Raw genomic sequence first — 17,448 nt, forward strand, 5'->3', positions numbered from 1 at the left:
TTGAAGTGGATGGCAGGAAGGAGGTGCTGATGGTGGGCATGAGGGAGCTTTGTCTGAAAGCAGCAATGTCCACCGAAGGGAGAAGCAGTGCCCGCGGAGCACGGGGCAGTGGGGATTGCAGTCAAGTCTTGTGTCCAAGACACAGGTCCAGTGGGAGGACCTCAATCTCTAGGTATTACTGGCACTCTTCAGCGGAGTCCAACGATCTCACATCTAGAAGTTGCTCCTAATCAGTGGGTGAGGTTTTGGTGGCCAGGCCTTGCTCCTCCTGTGTCTTCCTGAGCCTCTATGGGGTTTAGAAGAGCCAGTATGGCTGCTAGCTTGATGCTGTCTTATCCTGCAGGTTGCTGGAGGTCACTCCCCTCAATTCCAGTTTAGGACAAACTTCACACCTAAGGGCTGGGGGCAGTAGATGAGGGGCCGAGGAGATTAGCCTGTTTCCAGAATTACAGTCCCCACAACCAGTCACGAAATGCAGCGTTCTGACAGGACCTGGCTCTGTGTTAGTGACAGCCACACAGCCAACTCACTCAGCGGCCACACATTCCGTTCTTCCTTCTTTCACCATTGGTTGAGCACCTACTGTGTGCGAGGCAGACACACAGCCCTCAGAGACGATGTTGAGAAAAGAGACACATCTCTGCCCACAGAGCTCCTGGTCCAGTGAAGGAGGCAGACACCAGCTGAACAAGTCAGACACACACAGTTCACACAGGTGACACGCTCCGGAATGTTCCTTTTTACCTTCCATGTAAAAGATGCTCTGCTTCTGCAGTGACATCTCCCTGTTGCTAAGTGTGGCCCAAGAGACCGAAGCTCCCCCAGGCCCTCACTGACCATCCTCAGCCATCACTGTCCAGGGGACACGGAGCTGGCCAGAAGGCCGTCCCGGGCTTTCTTGTTATAACTGAGTGCAAAACTCAAGAGCATTTATTTACTTGGGTTATTTTTATACAGACATTTTTAAAATTCTAAAGCATAATGTAAAATGTGTCTGACATTCAAATAATGCCAAAAGAAGCCCAAGAAAGTTTTAAGAAAACAGTTGGCAGAGGTCATTTCAATGACATAACTCCATTTAATTTATACCTGAGTATGTCCTTTCCTGCAGGACTAAGAAAATTGTTCATTAAAGAACATTTTCATGGTAGAGTGGTTAAAATACAAATGTGCTAATATTTTTTTTTTCTTTTTTTTTTTTTTTAAATTTTTTATTTTTTATAAACATATATTTTTATCCCCTGGGGTACAGGTCTGTGAATCACCAGGATTACACACTTCACAGCACTCACCAAATCACATACCCTCCCCAATGTCCATAATCCCACCCCCTTCTCCCAAACCCCCTCCCCCCGGCAACCTCAGTTTGTTTTGTGAGATCAAGAGTCACTTATGGTTTGTCTCCCTCCCAATCCCATCTTGTTTCATTTATTCTTCTTCTACCCACTTAAGCCTCCATGTTGCATCACCACTTCCTCATATCAGGGAGATCATATGATAGTTGTCTTTCTCTGCTTGACTTATTTCGCTAAGCATGATACGCTCTAGTTCCATCCATGTTGTCGCAAATGGCAAGATTTCATTTCTTTTGATGGCTGCATAGTATTCCATTGTGTATATATACCACATCTTCTTGATCCATTCATCTGTTGATGGACATCTAGGTTCTTTCCATAGTTTGGCTATTGTGGACATTGCTGCTATAAACATTCGGGTGCATGTGTCCCTTTGGACCACTACATTTGTATCTTTAGGGTAAATACCCAATAGTGCAATTGCTGGGTCATAGGGCAGTTCTATTTTCAACATTTTGAGGAACCTCCATGCTGTTTTCCAGAGTGGCTGCACCAGCTTGCATTCCCACCAACAGTGTAGGAGGGTTCCCCTTTCTCCGCATCCTCGCCAGCATCTGTCATTTCCTGACTTGTTGATTTTAGCCATTCTGACTGGTGTGAGGTGATATCTCATTGTGGTTTTGATTTGTATTTCCCTGATGCCGAGTGATATGGAGCACTTTTTCATGTGTCTGTTCGCCATCTGGATGTCTTCTTTGCAGAAATGTCTGTTCATGTCTAAATGTGCTAATATTTTAAAGCTCTTCTAAAAAGTAGAAATATTCTCAGAGAAGAACATAACCGACTTGACCATTTCCAGTTCAGCATATACTCAAGTGTTTGTTGTTTCCATTCAGAAAATAGTGATTTATTTACTGGGAACACAGAGGTGACATTCGTGTAAATAAGTTACGTACAGAATACATGTCCTCTCTCTACATCAATGTACATACACACGGGAGTCACCGTGTCTCCCATGGGGGTCACACCCAGCCCTCGCCCCTGCCCCCAGGACCACACCGCGCCCTCCTGCAGACCCCCTACAGGGCTTCCCGCAGGAGCAGCTGCAGCTTCCTCAGCTCGTCTGCCACGGGGGCTGCCCACGTCCTCTTCAGGTACTGGACGTCCACGCGGCCAGAGGCTCTGGCCAGCACCAGGGCCAGGAAGCAGCCGTTGGCTTTCTCGGCTTCACCCATGACTGTCATGACCGCCAGCCTGAAAGAAAGAAGCACGTGCTGTGTGACCATGAGTCCCCGGATTATCTATCCTCCAAGGAACGAGGAAGGAGCATTTACTAAATGCTAGATTCTAAAAATTTCAGTGATAGTCAGAAGAAAGGTTAGGCCAGAAATAAACATAAAAGATCTATAGAAACCGCTTAGAAAACGCATTTCTACATTTCTGCAGACTGAGTGCTTACAAGGGTCACAGGTCGCGACGGATGTGCACGGCCTGAAGACACCTGTGCGTCCCACCCTGGTCCAGGCCCTGAGCGGAGACCCTCCCGGCCAGCCTGTTCCTCTTTTCCACAAGGCACTAAGGAAACAGTCTGCGGTGAGCTTTGGTACGACTCAGCCCCATCATGACTCACAGGAGGAGGAGGAAGGGTTTTAAAGGCAGACGATGCCAGACCATTCGGACAGGTAGGGTTACAAGGAGATAAACACGGTCTCATCAACTGAGGAGAGATCTGCTGCAGCAAACAGGGTGAGGGACATAGTTTGTGGGATGCAAGCCAGGAAAGCAAGTATCCTTAGACACTGAGAGGAGCCAGAAAGATCATGCGGCCTTTCTCCAAGTACACGGCCACCAAGTAGGAATGGTTGGTGACCAGACAGAAGGCTAAAAAAGTACTTTTTTCCAATCAATCCCATCTCTGAAAAACAAAGCAACACACACACACACACACACACACACACACACACACGAAACAGGAGAAAAAACAACTATTTTTCTCCAGGGAAAGGAAGAACATGGGCGTGGTTGGGAACGGCAGTAGTTACGTTGGGAGGACCTTAAGATAGACTTTGTATTTAAACTTGGTAAAAGGGTGCCTGGGTGGCTCAGTGGTTAAGCCGCTGCCTTCGGCTCAGGTCATGATCTCAGGGTCCTGGGATCGAGTCCCGCATCGGGCTCTCTGCTCAGCAGGGAGCCTGCTTCCTCCTCTCTCTCTCTCTGCCTACTTGTGATTTCTCTCTGTCAAATAAATAAATAAAATCTTAAAAAAAATAAATAAATAAAATAAAATAAAAATAAACTTGGTAAAAGAGGGGTGCCTGGGTGGCTCAGCCGTTAGACATCTGCTGTAAGCTCAGGTCATGATCCCAGCGTCCTGGGATCGAGCCCCGCATCCGGCTCCCTGCTCAGCGGGAAGCCTGCTTCTCCCTCCCCCACTCCCCTGCTTGTGTTCCCTCTCTCGCGGTCTCTCTGTCAAATAAAATTTTTTTCTAATCTTAAAAAAATAATAAAATAAAAATAAACTTGGTAAAAGCCCATTAGCTGCCTAGAGGGACTAAGGAATAAATTTCCTTATTAGTAAGGAATAAATTTCCGGGATGCCATGGTCCCCGAGTACCCAGCAAGGAACCCAGAGCCAGCCCAACAGCCCCGACCTTGCCTCCCCAGTCCCTTCACTGACCAGTTTCTCTGACCGGGTCCGGCCGCTCACCTCTCCCTCACAGGCTGCTGCCAGATGCTCAGCAACATGCGGCCCACGTCTGCTCGCGGCCCACGCAGCTCCCGGCTCCCATGGCACCCGCAGGGCCAGCCTCTCGGGGGGGGTCTCCCGTCTTCCTCTGTTCACTCCCACTTATCCTTTGAGACCTGCCTCAGTGGCGTCGCCTCCAGAGATCTCCCGCAGCCCGACTAGATCCCCTGACTATGCCTGGTTTGGTCAGGGGTCCCCAGCACCCTCAAAGTGCCTCTGGCACCCACTCATCCCACCTTTACTCACCAAGAAGGCTGACACACGCCTGCCTCATACCGACCTCAATGCTCCTGCCCCTCCTGTCTCCTCCTAAGGACCAGGGCCACCAGCACCAGCCCCCACAGGGGCCACGATTCAGTGGGGTCCACGACAGACACAGGACGGGAGCACTGAGCCCCTCCAGGGGACATCAGCAGTCGCAGGTGGCAGAGAAACCCCACAGTGGCCCCAGAGGGCCTGAGTGCCACCCTCCCATAAGCACACTGGATGCCCAGCTCCCAGGCTGCTGTGACACAAGCACAGCCACCCTGACAGGGACCAGACTGAGCCCCTGCGGCTAGTCAGTCTACACCCACCCACGTCCCACACGCTGGAGTGCCACGGCCCGCGAACCATGACAAATTACAGTCGTAGAGGAAGGCACAGCCTGAGAGACTCCAGGGAGCAGAGGCTGCTGGAAGGGGGCATGGGGGGAGCTGGGCTCACCTGGGACGGGCGCGGCGGAGGGCACGGGACGTGATGACCGCTGGCTGTTACACACCCCTGAGAAGCACTAATACTACACCGTGTGCTGACCCAGTACTCAGTGCTGCCCGGTGCTCCAACACTGCCGTTCCGTGACTAGCGTAAAACACAGGCCAAGCGGAGTCGCCACAAGCTTGGAAGCATGAGTAGCAGGTGACCAAGGCAGAGGCTTCCGCGGCACAGCTACGGTGACTCCCGCAGGTGCCACACGGCATGCTCCGTGGGCCACCGCCAAGCTGGGGCTCCATGAAAAGCACGAGGACAGAGGTCAAAGCCCCAGTGCGTGTGGGACGGTGCAGGTACTATGTCTTGGGGATTGAGAGCCCGACGGAACCCAAGCTGAGGGCGGAGAAAAGGCCCCGTCCAGGCTCCGTGGGCAGCTGCCCCCACCTCCACACTGGCCCAGAGCCCCACCTGCTCCCCACACACGCGCCCCCCCGCCTGCTTCTGCTCCCAGACCACGAGCCTGCAGGTTCAAAATCCACCCAAAATGTGGCCAGTTCCTCCTTCTACCTCAACTCATGCCTTTTAGACTCTCTTAGTTTCTTGCTCTGTTGTTCTCTGCGGCCAGAGAAACACTGGGCCCTTTCTAGGAATACGACTCCCTCACCTAACACTGCCGCTACCCAGACGGGAGGCATCGGGGAAGGAACGTTCCACGTCCTTCTCTGCTCTGCCTCGGCAGCTCCCCTGCCCTCTCCCAAGATCCGGACACGGGCACTGACGGCATGGGGCAGGAGCACTGTCCTCGGTAAGACCTTCCTTCCCTGCCCCACTGAAAATCCACACTCGAGCCCGCCCTGTTTACTTCTCCTGTCACAAGCTGTGGGACGGCTCGTTTATTTTGCTTACGACCCACCCGGCCTCGAGCCAGCAGCCGGTTCCCCGCCGCCCCACTGCACGCAGTGTGCCCGGCGCACGGCAGGTGCGCCCACGCACTTGTTTTATTCAGTAGCGGACAAGCTCTGGAGAGTAAACTGTGTGCATTCTGTGTTCCTATGTGAACCACAGTCTGGATTTTGAGGATATATTTTTTAATAATTGGAATAATGTAAGTGGGTCCATTTCTGGAGACTACTCTGTTCCCTCGGTCTGCTGTGTTTTTGTGCCAGGACCATGCTGCTTGGTGATCGCAGCTTTGTAACAGGGCTTGAAATCAGGCAACGTGAAGCCCCAGCTTTGGTTTTCTTGTTCAACCTTACCCTGGTGATTCGGGGTCTTTTCTGGTTCCATACAAATTTTAGGATTGTTTGTTCCAGCTCTGTCAAAAATGCCGTTGGTATTTTGATTGGGATGGCGTTCGAAGTATAGACTGCTCTGGGCAGTGTGGACATTTTAACAATGTTTATTCTTTCGATTCATGAGCAAGGAGTGTTTTCCATCTCTTTGTGTCTTCTTCGATTTCTTTCATGAGCGTTCTGTAGTTCCTCGAGTACAGGTCTTACCTCTCTGGTTAAGTTTATTCCCAGGTTCTTGTGATTTTTGGTGCTACTGTGAATGGAATCAATTCTCTAGTTTCTCTTTCTACAGTTACATGTTAGTGTATAAGAAAGCAACTGACCACTACCACTGTGTACTGATTTTGTATCCTGCCACATCGCTGAACTGCTGTGTGATGTGGTCCCTATACACAACGGAGTAGTGCGCGGCCATCGGAAAGGATGAACACCCACCATGTGCATCGACACGGACGGGACGAGACGATGCTGAGTGCAGTAAGTCAGACAGGAAGAGGACTTTCATGTGGTCTCACTCCACGTGGAGCATAAGGATCGCTCGGACAACATCGGGAGAAGGGGAGGCAACTGGAGGGGGAGATGAACCATGAGAGACTGTGGATCCGGGGAACAAACGGGGGGTTTCAGAGGGGAGGGGGTGGGGGATGGGCTGGCCCGGTGGTGGGTACTCAGGAGGGCACGGACTGCACGGAGCTCTGGGTGTTATACGCAAACAATGAATCCTGGAACACGACATCAAACAGTAATGACGGACTATACGGTGACTAACGTGACAAAATAATAATTTTTAAAAAGGAATAATGTAAGTGAACCTAGTGCTTGCAGTAAATACATGCAGGTCTTAATTTTTTCAGGTATTTTTTTTCTTAGAGAGAGAGAGAGGTAGTGTGAGAGCACAAGCAGGGCAGAGGGAGAAGCAGACTCCACGCCGAGCAGGGAGCCCGATGTGGGGCTCGATCCCAGGACCCTGGGATCATGACCTGAGCCGAAAGCAGAGGCTTAACCCACTGAGCCACCCAGGCGCCCCTTTCCAGGTCTTACTGCTGTGTCCTCGTGGTCTGTCAAACCATACCCTGGTTTTGAGCACCGCTTGTCCTTCTCTTTCCTCTACAAAGGGGTGTGGGATACAGCTGAGTGGCCCCCGGCCCCCCAGGTCGCTGGGAGACTTCATTTCACAGCAGGAGAATGTACTGACAAGAAATAGAAAATCTCAAGAAAGAAAACAAGTAAAGAGAGAAAGCAGGGCCAAAGAGAGCCCTTCACAGTGAAAACTTGATACATATTTCAACTTTCAATTAAACAAAACAACAAAAACGGGATGATTGAAAGCACATCCACACGCGCATGAATGGGTTTCGCCACACTCAGTGCCGAGGCACATGGGGCTGGTTTGAAGGGACATCAGTTTGGGCAGAGGAGTGACACTGCTGTGAAATGCTGTGAATCACTGACTCCCACGTGGCACCCTCTTTCAGAAACTAAAAGGAAGACTCTGCACATCACTCAGACAAATACTGAATTTAAAAGACTAGTAACGGAATGCGACTAAGGACCTCACAAAAAGCTTCTTTCATTTACAGGAAGATAATCATGGGAGGGGGGCGCCTGGGTGGCTCCGTCATGAAGCCTCTGCCTTCGGCTCAGGTCATGATCTCAGGGTCCTGGGATCGAGCCCCGCAGCTTCTCCCTCCGCCTGCTGCTCCCCCGGCCGCCTGTGCGCTCTTTCTCGTTCTCACTCTATCTCAGAGAAGTGCAAAAATGAATAAGAATGATAATCACAGGGAAAAGCACAGTGTGAACTCTTTAGTCCACAGAGTATTCTGGACTAAATATGAAATAGCATATTCCAAAGTGGTTTTCAAAATATTACTTATATATGTAAACATAAAAATGTTTAAATTTAAACATGAACCACCACAGTTTAAACTGTAGCAACCTTACCCGTAAGCCCCCAAGGACGCTTCTAGAAAGTAGTGCCCATGAGGAGGCACCATCAGACTCACCTGTCTGGGGAGATGCGCTGTTTGGCTACAGGACCCAGGTCGCTTTCCAGCAGATCCCAGACATAAATACAGGACGTGTCATCCTGGGCCAGGAACACGGCAGGTCTGGTCAAGGACCAGTGGAGGCCTGTGACCGCGTGGCCGTCGGTGCTGCAGTCCCACTGAAGGAGAGGGCGCTCGGAGGTCAGCTGGTGCAACCGGAGGCTTCCGTCTGAGCAGCCGGCCTGGGGACAGGGTGGACACTGCTGGTCTCCGTTCTGTCTTCCTTTCACTCAGTCTCACCAGAGAGGGACATCGTCAGAGCATTGGCTCTGTCCTCCCAAATCACCGAGCTGAGCATTCACCCTGGAGATCCTGATACACTTTGAACCCCCTTCCCCTCCCCAAACAGCCAATAATGAATTCAGCAAATATATAAATCGGGGTTTATCCTTAACCAAGTGGAATATTGCTAAGTCGACCACAGGCCGTGACGATCGGTTCCACAGAAATCAATAACCCACTTCCTTAGAAAGATTATATAAACCTGAACCAATAATACGGTTATATATCCCCCTTGAATTGAGATTTTTATAAAACAAAACTTGGCTGGCTTACTATTTATTTAGTAATTTATTTTATTTGACAGAGAGAAAGAGCATAGCCAGGCAGAGTGGCAGGCCCAGGCAGAGAGAGAAGCAGACGCCCCACAGAGCAGGGAGCCCAGTGCAGGGCTCCATCCCAGGACCCTGGGTTCATGACCAAAGCCGAAGGCGGTCACCCAACTGAGCCACCCAGGCACCCTTGCCTGGTTTAGTAAAAGCCCCAATTTTTAGCTTAGAGAAGCCTAACTCCTTTCTAACTCGATATATGTGATCCTTCACATGGTTCCTCCAAAAGAGCAGAGGCCTGAGTTAGCACCACAAACACTCTGTGCACTCTGGGGTGAGCACAGAAGCAAACATCACGGGTCAGAGAAGCCAGGTCTCTTCCCGCCGGCAGGTGCAGGGAAGCAGGGTCACCCTGGCATGAAGGATGTGGGCCAGCACAGGGTTACGATAAGCAGACAGAGCTCAAAGTGGGGATCGAGGCTGTGTTCTGCCCAGCAAGCACTTCCCACTGCCCAGATCTTAGTTTCTCAGGACTCTTCTCCCCACTACAGCCATGACTCCTTGGAGAAAAGGCTGATGCTGGAGTTTACTGTACTAGGAAACAAAGAAGGGCCCGTGGAATGAGGCTGGAAAACCCCAGAGCCAGCCTGAAGGATGACCCCAGGACAGGCTGAGCAGCAGAGGCAGTAAGGCAGCCCCAGAGGGTGTGACCCAATGAGGACAGTCAATGGCTATGTGTCCACTTGAGGTCCTAAATGCACAGACACACGCCTGCCCAGAAGCATGGACGTCCGCAGACAGCCTGGGAGAGAGGATGGAGCCACGGAAGTAAGAGAAGAGACAGGCAGGTTCCTGTAACGTTCCTGTAAGCCCAAGTACGCGAAGATAAAGCCTTCCAGATCCATTCCACAGCGGCGTGGAGCGCTCTGCACGGGCTGCACACAGGACCTTCCCTGCAGGCAGCCTGCTGGCACTGAAGTGAGCTGGTAAGTGCCCCCACTTTAAAGGAATCCTCAAGGTCACTGCTGGTGTTTTGCTGCCCAAACAGAAATGGTGCTTTAACAACCAACTTTCTTACCAAGAATACTGGTTCTCCAAATGGTGAAAAATCAATCACATTCACTTTGACTGGTCTCATACCAGGTTGCTGGGGTTTGTACAATTTGGGAGATACTTTCAAATCTTGTCTGGTGCCATGACTTATAAGACCCTGGTAATAAGAAGACCAATGGTGATAAAAAGGATCAGGCATCAGGTTGGATTAAGCAGTTATTCTTGAAACAATTACACAGCATCATTAAAAAAAATAAGTTAATCTTTAATGAAGATATCTGCCAAGGAACCAGGAAAGGAGAATGAATTACAGAATTAGATTTAAACCCCTACTTACCACATCTGTGCCAACAATGAAGTGACTAGGGTCTGAAGGAAGAAACTTCACGTTCAGGGTTTGCGTGGCCCCCCAGAATTCAAAGCACGTATGGGAAAGGCTGAAAGAAACCGTGAAGATGAGTGGATGAGCCGTTTGACGCCATCGGGCTGACAGCACATCACACACTCCCCCTCGCCCGAGTCCCTGGACAGCAGAGCTCTTCGCTGCTTTATGCCCGTTCCTTCTCCTGTTCCCTCTCCTGTTCCCTAAGCTCTGGGCAGGCCTCCAGCTCTGGTCTCCTGTTCACTAACTCTTTCTTCAGCTACGTCTAATCTATCTAACCACCCACAGACTGTAAATTTGAAAGATGATAGTTTCTTTCCAGAAATGTCTTTTAGACTGTCCCATTATCCCAAGTTCTTGTTGTGCTGAACCCATTCGTTGTGCCGTGGTAGATGCTGCTTCAGGCTTGGAGTTTTTATCATTTTTCTTTCTGAACTGCTTCCCCTAAGAGTGCTGGGAGCCCATCTCGTGGGAGCATCCCCCCCACCCCCGTTGGAGTGCTGGCAATACTGACGCCATCTGGTGTGTGTCCTCTCTTGGAGAAACGTGTTTTGGGACCCTTGGGGAGTAATATACACACCTAAGAAAGGACCACTGAGGCCAGGATGGGGGAGGCTTGCTTTGGCCGTCCACCAATTTGTTAAAGACAACATAGGGGGGCCACTGCGTGGCTCAGTGGGTTAAGCTTCTGTCTTAGGCTCAGGTCATGGTCTCAGTGTCCTGGGATCGAGTCCCACATCAGGCTCTCTGCTCAGCGGGGAGCCTGCTTCCCCCTCTCTCTCTGCCTGCCTCTCTGCCTGCTTGAGATCTCTGTCAAATAAATAAAATCTTTGGAAAAAAAAGACAATGTAGGGTCTCCCCTTCCTGAGGCCCAGATGGCACCATGAGATCTACCTAGGGGTTAGCTTGCGGGAGGGGCCCACAAACCCTCAGACCTTACCACAAGGCCTCTCTGCATACCCCTCACTCTATAAAATCTGTGCACTGCGGTGTGAACCCTCAGGGACGAGCTGCACGACTCTGGTGGTCACCTGCTCATCCCTCCCCGTCCGCAGGTTACCCTGAACAACATGCGAAGCAGACTGGACGGAGTCGCCCGCTTGGCTTCCCAGCCTCACACCCCTTCGCCGCAGGAAGGATGGGCCTCCTCCAGCCTCGAGCACCGCCTAGCAGGAAACTGTCCTGGGGTCCACCAGTGGGCCGCCTCCTCAGCTTGGGGGTCCCCTGGGGTTCCAAGTCTCCTGTCCCCATGTCTCTCCTGGGTTGGGGTGGGGCTTCCTGGGTCTCTTCCTCACTGAAGCGGCCGTGAACTCAGGAACCCACACGGCGCTCTCATTTCGAGCCCTCAGCGTCCCGCAAGCCTGATGCACGCTGGTCGCATGGCCTGAGCCCTGCACCGCCACACCGACAGCCGAGCCCCCACACGAAGGAGGCCTGCGAGCTAACTGCAAGCTCTGCTCCCAGCAGGGGCTGTCCTCGTCTTTGCTGGGAAAACTGTTTAGTTTATGGTTAGTTTTTCTGTTATAAGCATATGTTACAAGTACAGGAAAGGGCCCACGGCTGCTCCTTCTGCTAGAAGCTGGGAATCTGGCCTCTCTACCTCATACCACATTCAGGACCACAAATGTCCCCGGTCAGCTGAGGACTCCCCAGTCTGAGATCCCTGCCATGGAGCTGGCGGCCTCCCGGTCATGGCCACACGCAGCACGGCCCAGCCCCCTCCCACCGGGCTCCCGGTCCTCACCTTGTGTGCGGGAGAGCTGGCCGCGGAGCCGGACACCCGGGGCAGGGCAGCTCCCCGAGCTCCACCCCCTGAGGCCAACCCCTCCATAAGCAAGAGGGCCGCCGTGCTTCACACCACAGCCCTGTACCCACCCTGCAACAGCTCCTGTCTCCCTTCCTCCGTCCAGCCTCACAGTGGTGCCAAGTTGATCCTTCTACACCACAAATGAGACTTGCCGCTCCCTGCCTTAAACTCCTGTCCTGGCTCCGTCCCTCCTGCAAGAGAGCCGTCTGCACCCTCCAGCACAGCGAACACTTGAGCCTGGCCAGTGACTTGCGCCCACCTCTCTCAACAGCAAACCTAGTATCCTAGGTGGGTCAGGGGCTCGTGCCCCTCCCTCTGGCTGAGCACACTCCTCGTCCACCTCCCATCAGCTGTCACCCCCCAACCCACGGGGAAATCCAGGGAGGGCCAGGGGTCACCTGCGGCTGGTTCTACAGTGTAGCAGCTGACTTTTTCAAACATAAAAGAGTCCCTGTAGTAATTATATTTGAACCAACTAAAGCTGATTTACAATCTCAAAACAGGTACAAATTCATTACTATCACCCAGAGGCATTCTAAGAAGAATCACACTAATATAAAAAACTTTTCCAGGGCAAATCGCATGCTGATAGCCCCCAACTACAATAAGTGACCAAGAAAAGATGTTTCAGGAATAAAATTACATATATAAGTCCCACAGACAATATTTGTGCATTTAATAAAGTCTTTATGTCACATTAAGTTATAGGAGTAAAAGCGGAAATTGAAGCTTCTAAATAACACTTTCATATCGGAGCTTCTGAACCTGAAATCCACTTAACTTCAGTTCTATTAAAACTGGTGGAAGAACAGTCAAAAAAATTTTTTAAAGATTTTATTCACCCATTTGACAGAGATCACAAGTAGGTGGAGAGAGAGGAGGAAGCAGGCTCCCCGCTGAGCAGAGAGCCTGACGCGGGGCTCGATCCCAGGACCCTGGAATCATGACCTGAGCCGAAGGCAGAGGCTTTAACCCACTGAGCCACCCCAGCGCCCCAAAACAGTCAAGTTTTTGTAGTGCCGATGTATAAGATAGAAATTATCGAGAAAGAGATGTTCGCTGTACACCTGGTAACTGCATTTATTACGCGAACTCATTAATACTAAACTAACTCGGCAAAACGCCAAGTTTGAGAAGTTGGATTTTCCCTGCACACCTGACCACGCACGTTCTGTATGCGCGACTCCCGGACGCTGGGAAAGGAGGGAAGGTTCTGACTCAGAGGGGCACAGACTTACCGGTCGCTCAGCCGAACCACAGCACTGTGCACCAGCTTTACCCTCCCTCCAGGGATCAAACCTGAAAACAGGGCAATCGTAAATAAATGCACCTCTTAATACGAGTCAAACCAAAATCCAATTACAGTTGCCCGAAATCATTTTTCATTGTCCAAAGAACTGTGTTACGAAATGACACCAAAACGTGGCCCAGAGTGTTCCCTCCTTAATGCAGGCGAGGTTCCCGCAAACTGCCTTACGAGAAAAGGACTGTGGAACCAATCAAAAAGCCTTTACGTTTCTAGATTTGATAAAATAAAAAAATGGTGGTGCACTAAGCAAAACAAAAACAAAAACAAAAAAGAAACCTTAAGTTTCCAAGAGGAATACTTTGCCATAAATGCCCACTGGTGGTCTTGCGCGCATCAGAAACCCCAGGACCTCTCTCCCCACATACGCGGAGGCACGCCTGGCGGTCACACGCTCGCCGCAGAGCGCACAGGTGCCCCCACTCCTCAGCGCTGGTACCCCCTTCCCTGGACCAAGAGCTGCTCCCTCCCTGGACTCCCAAAGCATTTATGGCCACAACCCTGACCCCTCAGCCATTCGCTGGCTTTGCCTCCTCGTCTGTTCCCGGTACCCTCCTTTTTCTGTAATTACTGCAAAGGAGGGAATTAAAAATGTATCTATACTGAAACCCAAATTCTGGGCAAGGTAAGCCTAGAACCTTGGGAGTGTGTCAGTGTAGCCACATAGATAAAGTCGACTTGCGACAGGAAGGGTGACTGTAACTACGTGCCAGGCTCTGTCACAGTTACTGATGGGACCATGTTCGCTGTTGCTGTCACACACATGAAACTGCCCTCCGTTTTCCGCACGCACGGTCCTCCTGCAGGAGCTCCGGCACCGGCCATCTCGGCCGGACTGTTACGACCTCCCCTGGGAAGTCTTCCTGCCCCAGGTGCTCAACCTTTAATAAGCGCTTCTAACACAGCGGTCACAGCCGCGATGGCCACGGCTGGTGTGCCGGCCTCCCCCAAGACAGCACCCCGGGGGCACAGCCAGTGTCCCGTCACCACGCTCCCCGGGCACCAAGAGAGGGCCAGTCCTTTGCCGATGGCAAGTGGCCCCCGTCAGCGGTGACCTGCGTCAGCTTCTTGTCAGACACACACGCCTCGGACCATCCCCAGGGCGCTTCGTGGCCAGAGCCCCTCCAGCACTGACTACGGGTAGGAAAGTCTTCCCTTCTTTTCCCAGAAGCAAAGCTGAAACAGGGCCAGAGCTTGGGTACAAGGTTCTACAGATAAAAGGAGTTTCTAGATAACGACCTCTAATGATGGGACACACCCTGCCCGGCCCTGACCCTGGGCGACGACATGCAACAGGACTTCACCTCCACAGGTGACTGTGAGCCGTGCGCAGAGACTGAGCCCTCGCCCCCATCCAAAATTCCGAAAACATGTCCTGGTCACGCTTCAGGTGAGGGACACAGGCAGCCTCACGGTGCGCTCGAAGGCTACAACCCCGATGGGCCTGGAGCCCCAGCCAGGGTGAGGGCAGGTCAGCCCCAGCCCGACTCCGAGTCCGGCCCCACCATCAGGCCACAGAGGAGGGGGTGAGCCCCCCGCAGACGCTGTCCTGCTCTGACGTCCGGGAGTCTCCGAGCCCCCCAGAGGCTCCACACAGACTCAGCATGAAGACATGGCAGGAAGCAGAGAGGATGCTGCAGGAAAACAGTGAGAAAACGGCTACTCTGCCTCAAAAGTGTCTCTGAGTGAAATCCCTGAATGATTCAGCCTCGTTTCGTTGCAGTTCGAGCGCACACCGCCTCGGACGCGGGGCACCGAGCACCCCAGCTCTCGCGGGCTCACTTCCACACGGCGGGCGTGCTCCTCGCTGGCGGGGGCAAGGCCAATCCCCAGAAGCTGAGCCACTGACCGAATGATGTGAGGACAGTCAGGGAGCGCCAGACCCGAGGGACAGACGCATGATCCTGTGCCCAAGCCTTGGGGGGCCAGAGCACTGGATGGCGCAGCGGCGGCGGTGGTGGCTCAGTGCCCCAGCTGACTCATGGCTGACACAGAGCAGGGAGGGGACCCCGGTCCCTCATCCAGGAACCCCTCAGCCACCACGGTCACCCAGTTCTCTGGCCCTGCTGGCAGGTGCCACTTGCTGCCAGAAACTAGGCCAGACTCCACAAGCCACAAGCTCTGAGCAAGGCCCCGGACCCAGTTTCTGACGGGCTCAGCCCCGCTCAGACACGCGCTGACCCAGCAGCACGCGGCGGGGAGGCCAGGTCATGGGGACCAGCCGGAGCTGGCCTGAGCCAAGACGCAGCTCAGCACCGACCCTTCACCAGCTTCCCCTCGTTATGACACTAAACTCACACCCGGGCTGGGGGCTTACCACGCAAACCGGACACGCAGCCTAGGAAGGAGCACAAAGAACCAGGACCGCCAAGTGTGCGCCCAGAACACCCCTGCCCTGCCGTCCAGACGGCCCCCTCTCTCCCCGTCTGCTTAAAGTCTCGCCGACCCCTCCCGGGGAGCCAGCCAAGACCCCTTCGCGGCGCCTCCCCCAGCGCCGGAGCTCGAGCCCCAGCAAAGCGTGGCCAGGAAGCCCCTTCGGGCCTCTTGCCGATCGCTACTGCCTGGGGAGCCCCGGGCCGCTCGGCAACGGTGAGGGGGCCCCACCGGGGGAGACAGACTCCTGAGTATGCGGGGAGAGCATAGAGAATGACGCACGGAAATGGAACGGGTCACCCTACCCAAGGTGGAAACACCGCCAGCCAGAAGGACATCAGCGGCTGGCTAGTGGCACCTGCTCCGCGGCCGGTTACGGCTCCGCACCACTCGGACCGCGGCCTCCAGATCGCCAGTGTCGTCTGCGACAGCCGCTTGCTTCAGAGCGGTTGTCGGTATCTTTAATCTCTATTCACTCTAGAAAACACTGACCAAAATTAATCTTTTTTATTGAATAGTTACCTAAGTCACTTACTGAGCCTGCAATGTCTGCCTTCGGTAATTCAACCACCACCTAAAAACAGAATATTGAAATGAGCGTTAATGCGTGTCAGGGCCGTACCAGGACACCATCTACGCGAAGCGCGTTCTCATTACGACAGCACTGCACGCTCGGTACTAAAACCATAACTGCTCCAGAAGAAAGACCGATCGCTGACTTCAAAGCATTCCAAGTGTTATGAATCCCTTTCCTTGACCTCTTCTCAAACCCCTTCATTCTGACTGGCCAGTGGCCAGAGCCTCAGTGCGACCTCCAAGAGACCCCCCCGAAGGCACCCCAGCCCCACCCCCACCCCCCAGCAAGGCCTGCAGCAGCCTCTGGGTCAGGGCAGTCTCGCCCTCGCCGCTCCCGTCTTAGCCAAGGACGCCCTCGTCCGACCCTTAGCGGCGCCGGGACGACCGCGGACCCGGCAGGTCAGAGGGCCTGAGCTCCGAGTCAGCGCTGCCCCGTGTGTGAGCGCCTGGGCGTGTCCTACTCACCCACACATTGAGAACCCCACTTTCATCCAGGGAAGCGACGTGGAATGACAAACCTGACATCTCTAGTGGCAACAGAAACAGGAAAAGGCTTGTGAACAAGGAAACCCCGTTGGATAACCGGTTAGAAGGACCTGACAGAGGTGAGAGGTCACATACCTTCTTGAGTAGAAAAGGGAGAAAGCACGAAACTCTGTTTCCTGTAGACAGACGTGGAGACAGGTTCCACCGCCTGAACGGGACTGCAGTGGTTTACGGAAGTCAGGATGCCGTCTAGGGTTTAAAGCACACAGGACCACATGTGAAGGAGTCACAGAAGCGCAACCAATGTCATGTGGGTTCCAGGCCCCCCAAACACCAAAAACCAATATGGGCCTCAACTAAAATGAGGCATGATCACAGCTTCCAGCATTACTGTGACATAGAGACCGTGGACCTCAAAACACCTGTAAGGAGAGACGAGTTCTCACTCCCCAAGTGTACAAGGCACCGCGGGCAGGCGTGAGGGAAGGACTCTTCACGCATGAGGGAGTGAAGGTGGAACAGAAACCAGGCAAAAGCGCCCTCAGAGAGCAAACCCAGCTTCCAGGGCAAGACCCGGGGGGCGGCTCACAGGGACAGACAGGCCGGAAAGTGAGGTGCAACAGAAGGGCAGGGCCCAGCGACGCACGGAGCAGACACCTGCCTGCACCCAGTAAAGAAACGACATCTCACAAACTAACAGAATAAAGCTCCTTTGACCTAGAACAGCCATCGACAAAAGGTCCAAGAGCAGAAAAAAAAGCAAACTCCATACAAAACTGCTGTAAGAAGAAAAGACAAAATGCCAATCACAGCGCTTGAGAGGACAGTCCTGCCCAAACGAGCACTTCA

The 17,448-nt window shown here is 52.9% G+C and overlaps 1 protein-coding gene across 9 annotated transcripts in view; it reads right to left on the minus strand.

Moving 5' to 3' along the window:
* Nucleotides 1-2,173: 2,173 nt before the first annotated feature.
* The window catches only part of DYNC2I1 (dynein 2 intermediate chain 1), a 52,709-nt gene continuing 37,434 nt past the window's right edge, over nucleotides 2,174-17,448 (minus strand). For 6 of the 9 annotated variants that reach the window (XM_045086305.1, XM_045086303.1, XM_045086304.1 and 3 more), the window contains 8 exons: nucleotides 16,735-16,848; nucleotides 16,579-16,640; nucleotides 16,060-16,111; nucleotides 13,097-13,157; nucleotides 10,007-10,106; nucleotides 9,695-9,826; nucleotides 8,027-8,250; nucleotides 2,174-2,549 (listed from right to left, as the gene is read on the minus strand). In XM_045086305.1, coding sequence (XP_044942240.1) covers nucleotides 2,375-2,549; nucleotides 8,027-8,250; nucleotides 9,695-9,826; nucleotides 10,007-10,106; nucleotides 13,097-13,157; nucleotides 16,060-16,111; nucleotides 16,579-16,640; nucleotides 16,735-16,848 — 920 coding nt within the window. In that variant the 3' untranslated portion in view covers nucleotides 2,174-2,374. Of the gene's footprint in view, nucleotides 2,550-5,751; nucleotides 6,277-6,458; nucleotides 6,591-7,034; nucleotides 7,761-8,026; nucleotides 8,251-9,694; nucleotides 9,827-10,006; nucleotides 10,107-13,096; nucleotides 13,158-16,059; nucleotides 16,112-16,578; nucleotides 16,641-16,734; nucleotides 16,849-17,448 lie in introns of those variants that run through there. The other 3 variants (XM_045086308.1, XM_045086307.1, XM_045086306.1) reach the window with 3 other exon arrangements.

This window comes from Mustela putorius, unplaced genomic scaffold (assembly GCF_011764305.1).
Source record: "Mustela putorius furo isolate JIRA1106 unplaced genomic scaffold, ASM1176430v1.1 tig00000929_pilon_pilon_pilon, whole genome shotgun sequence".
Lineage (NCBI taxonomy): Eukaryota > Metazoa > Chordata > Mammalia > Carnivora > Mustelidae > Mustela > Mustela putorius.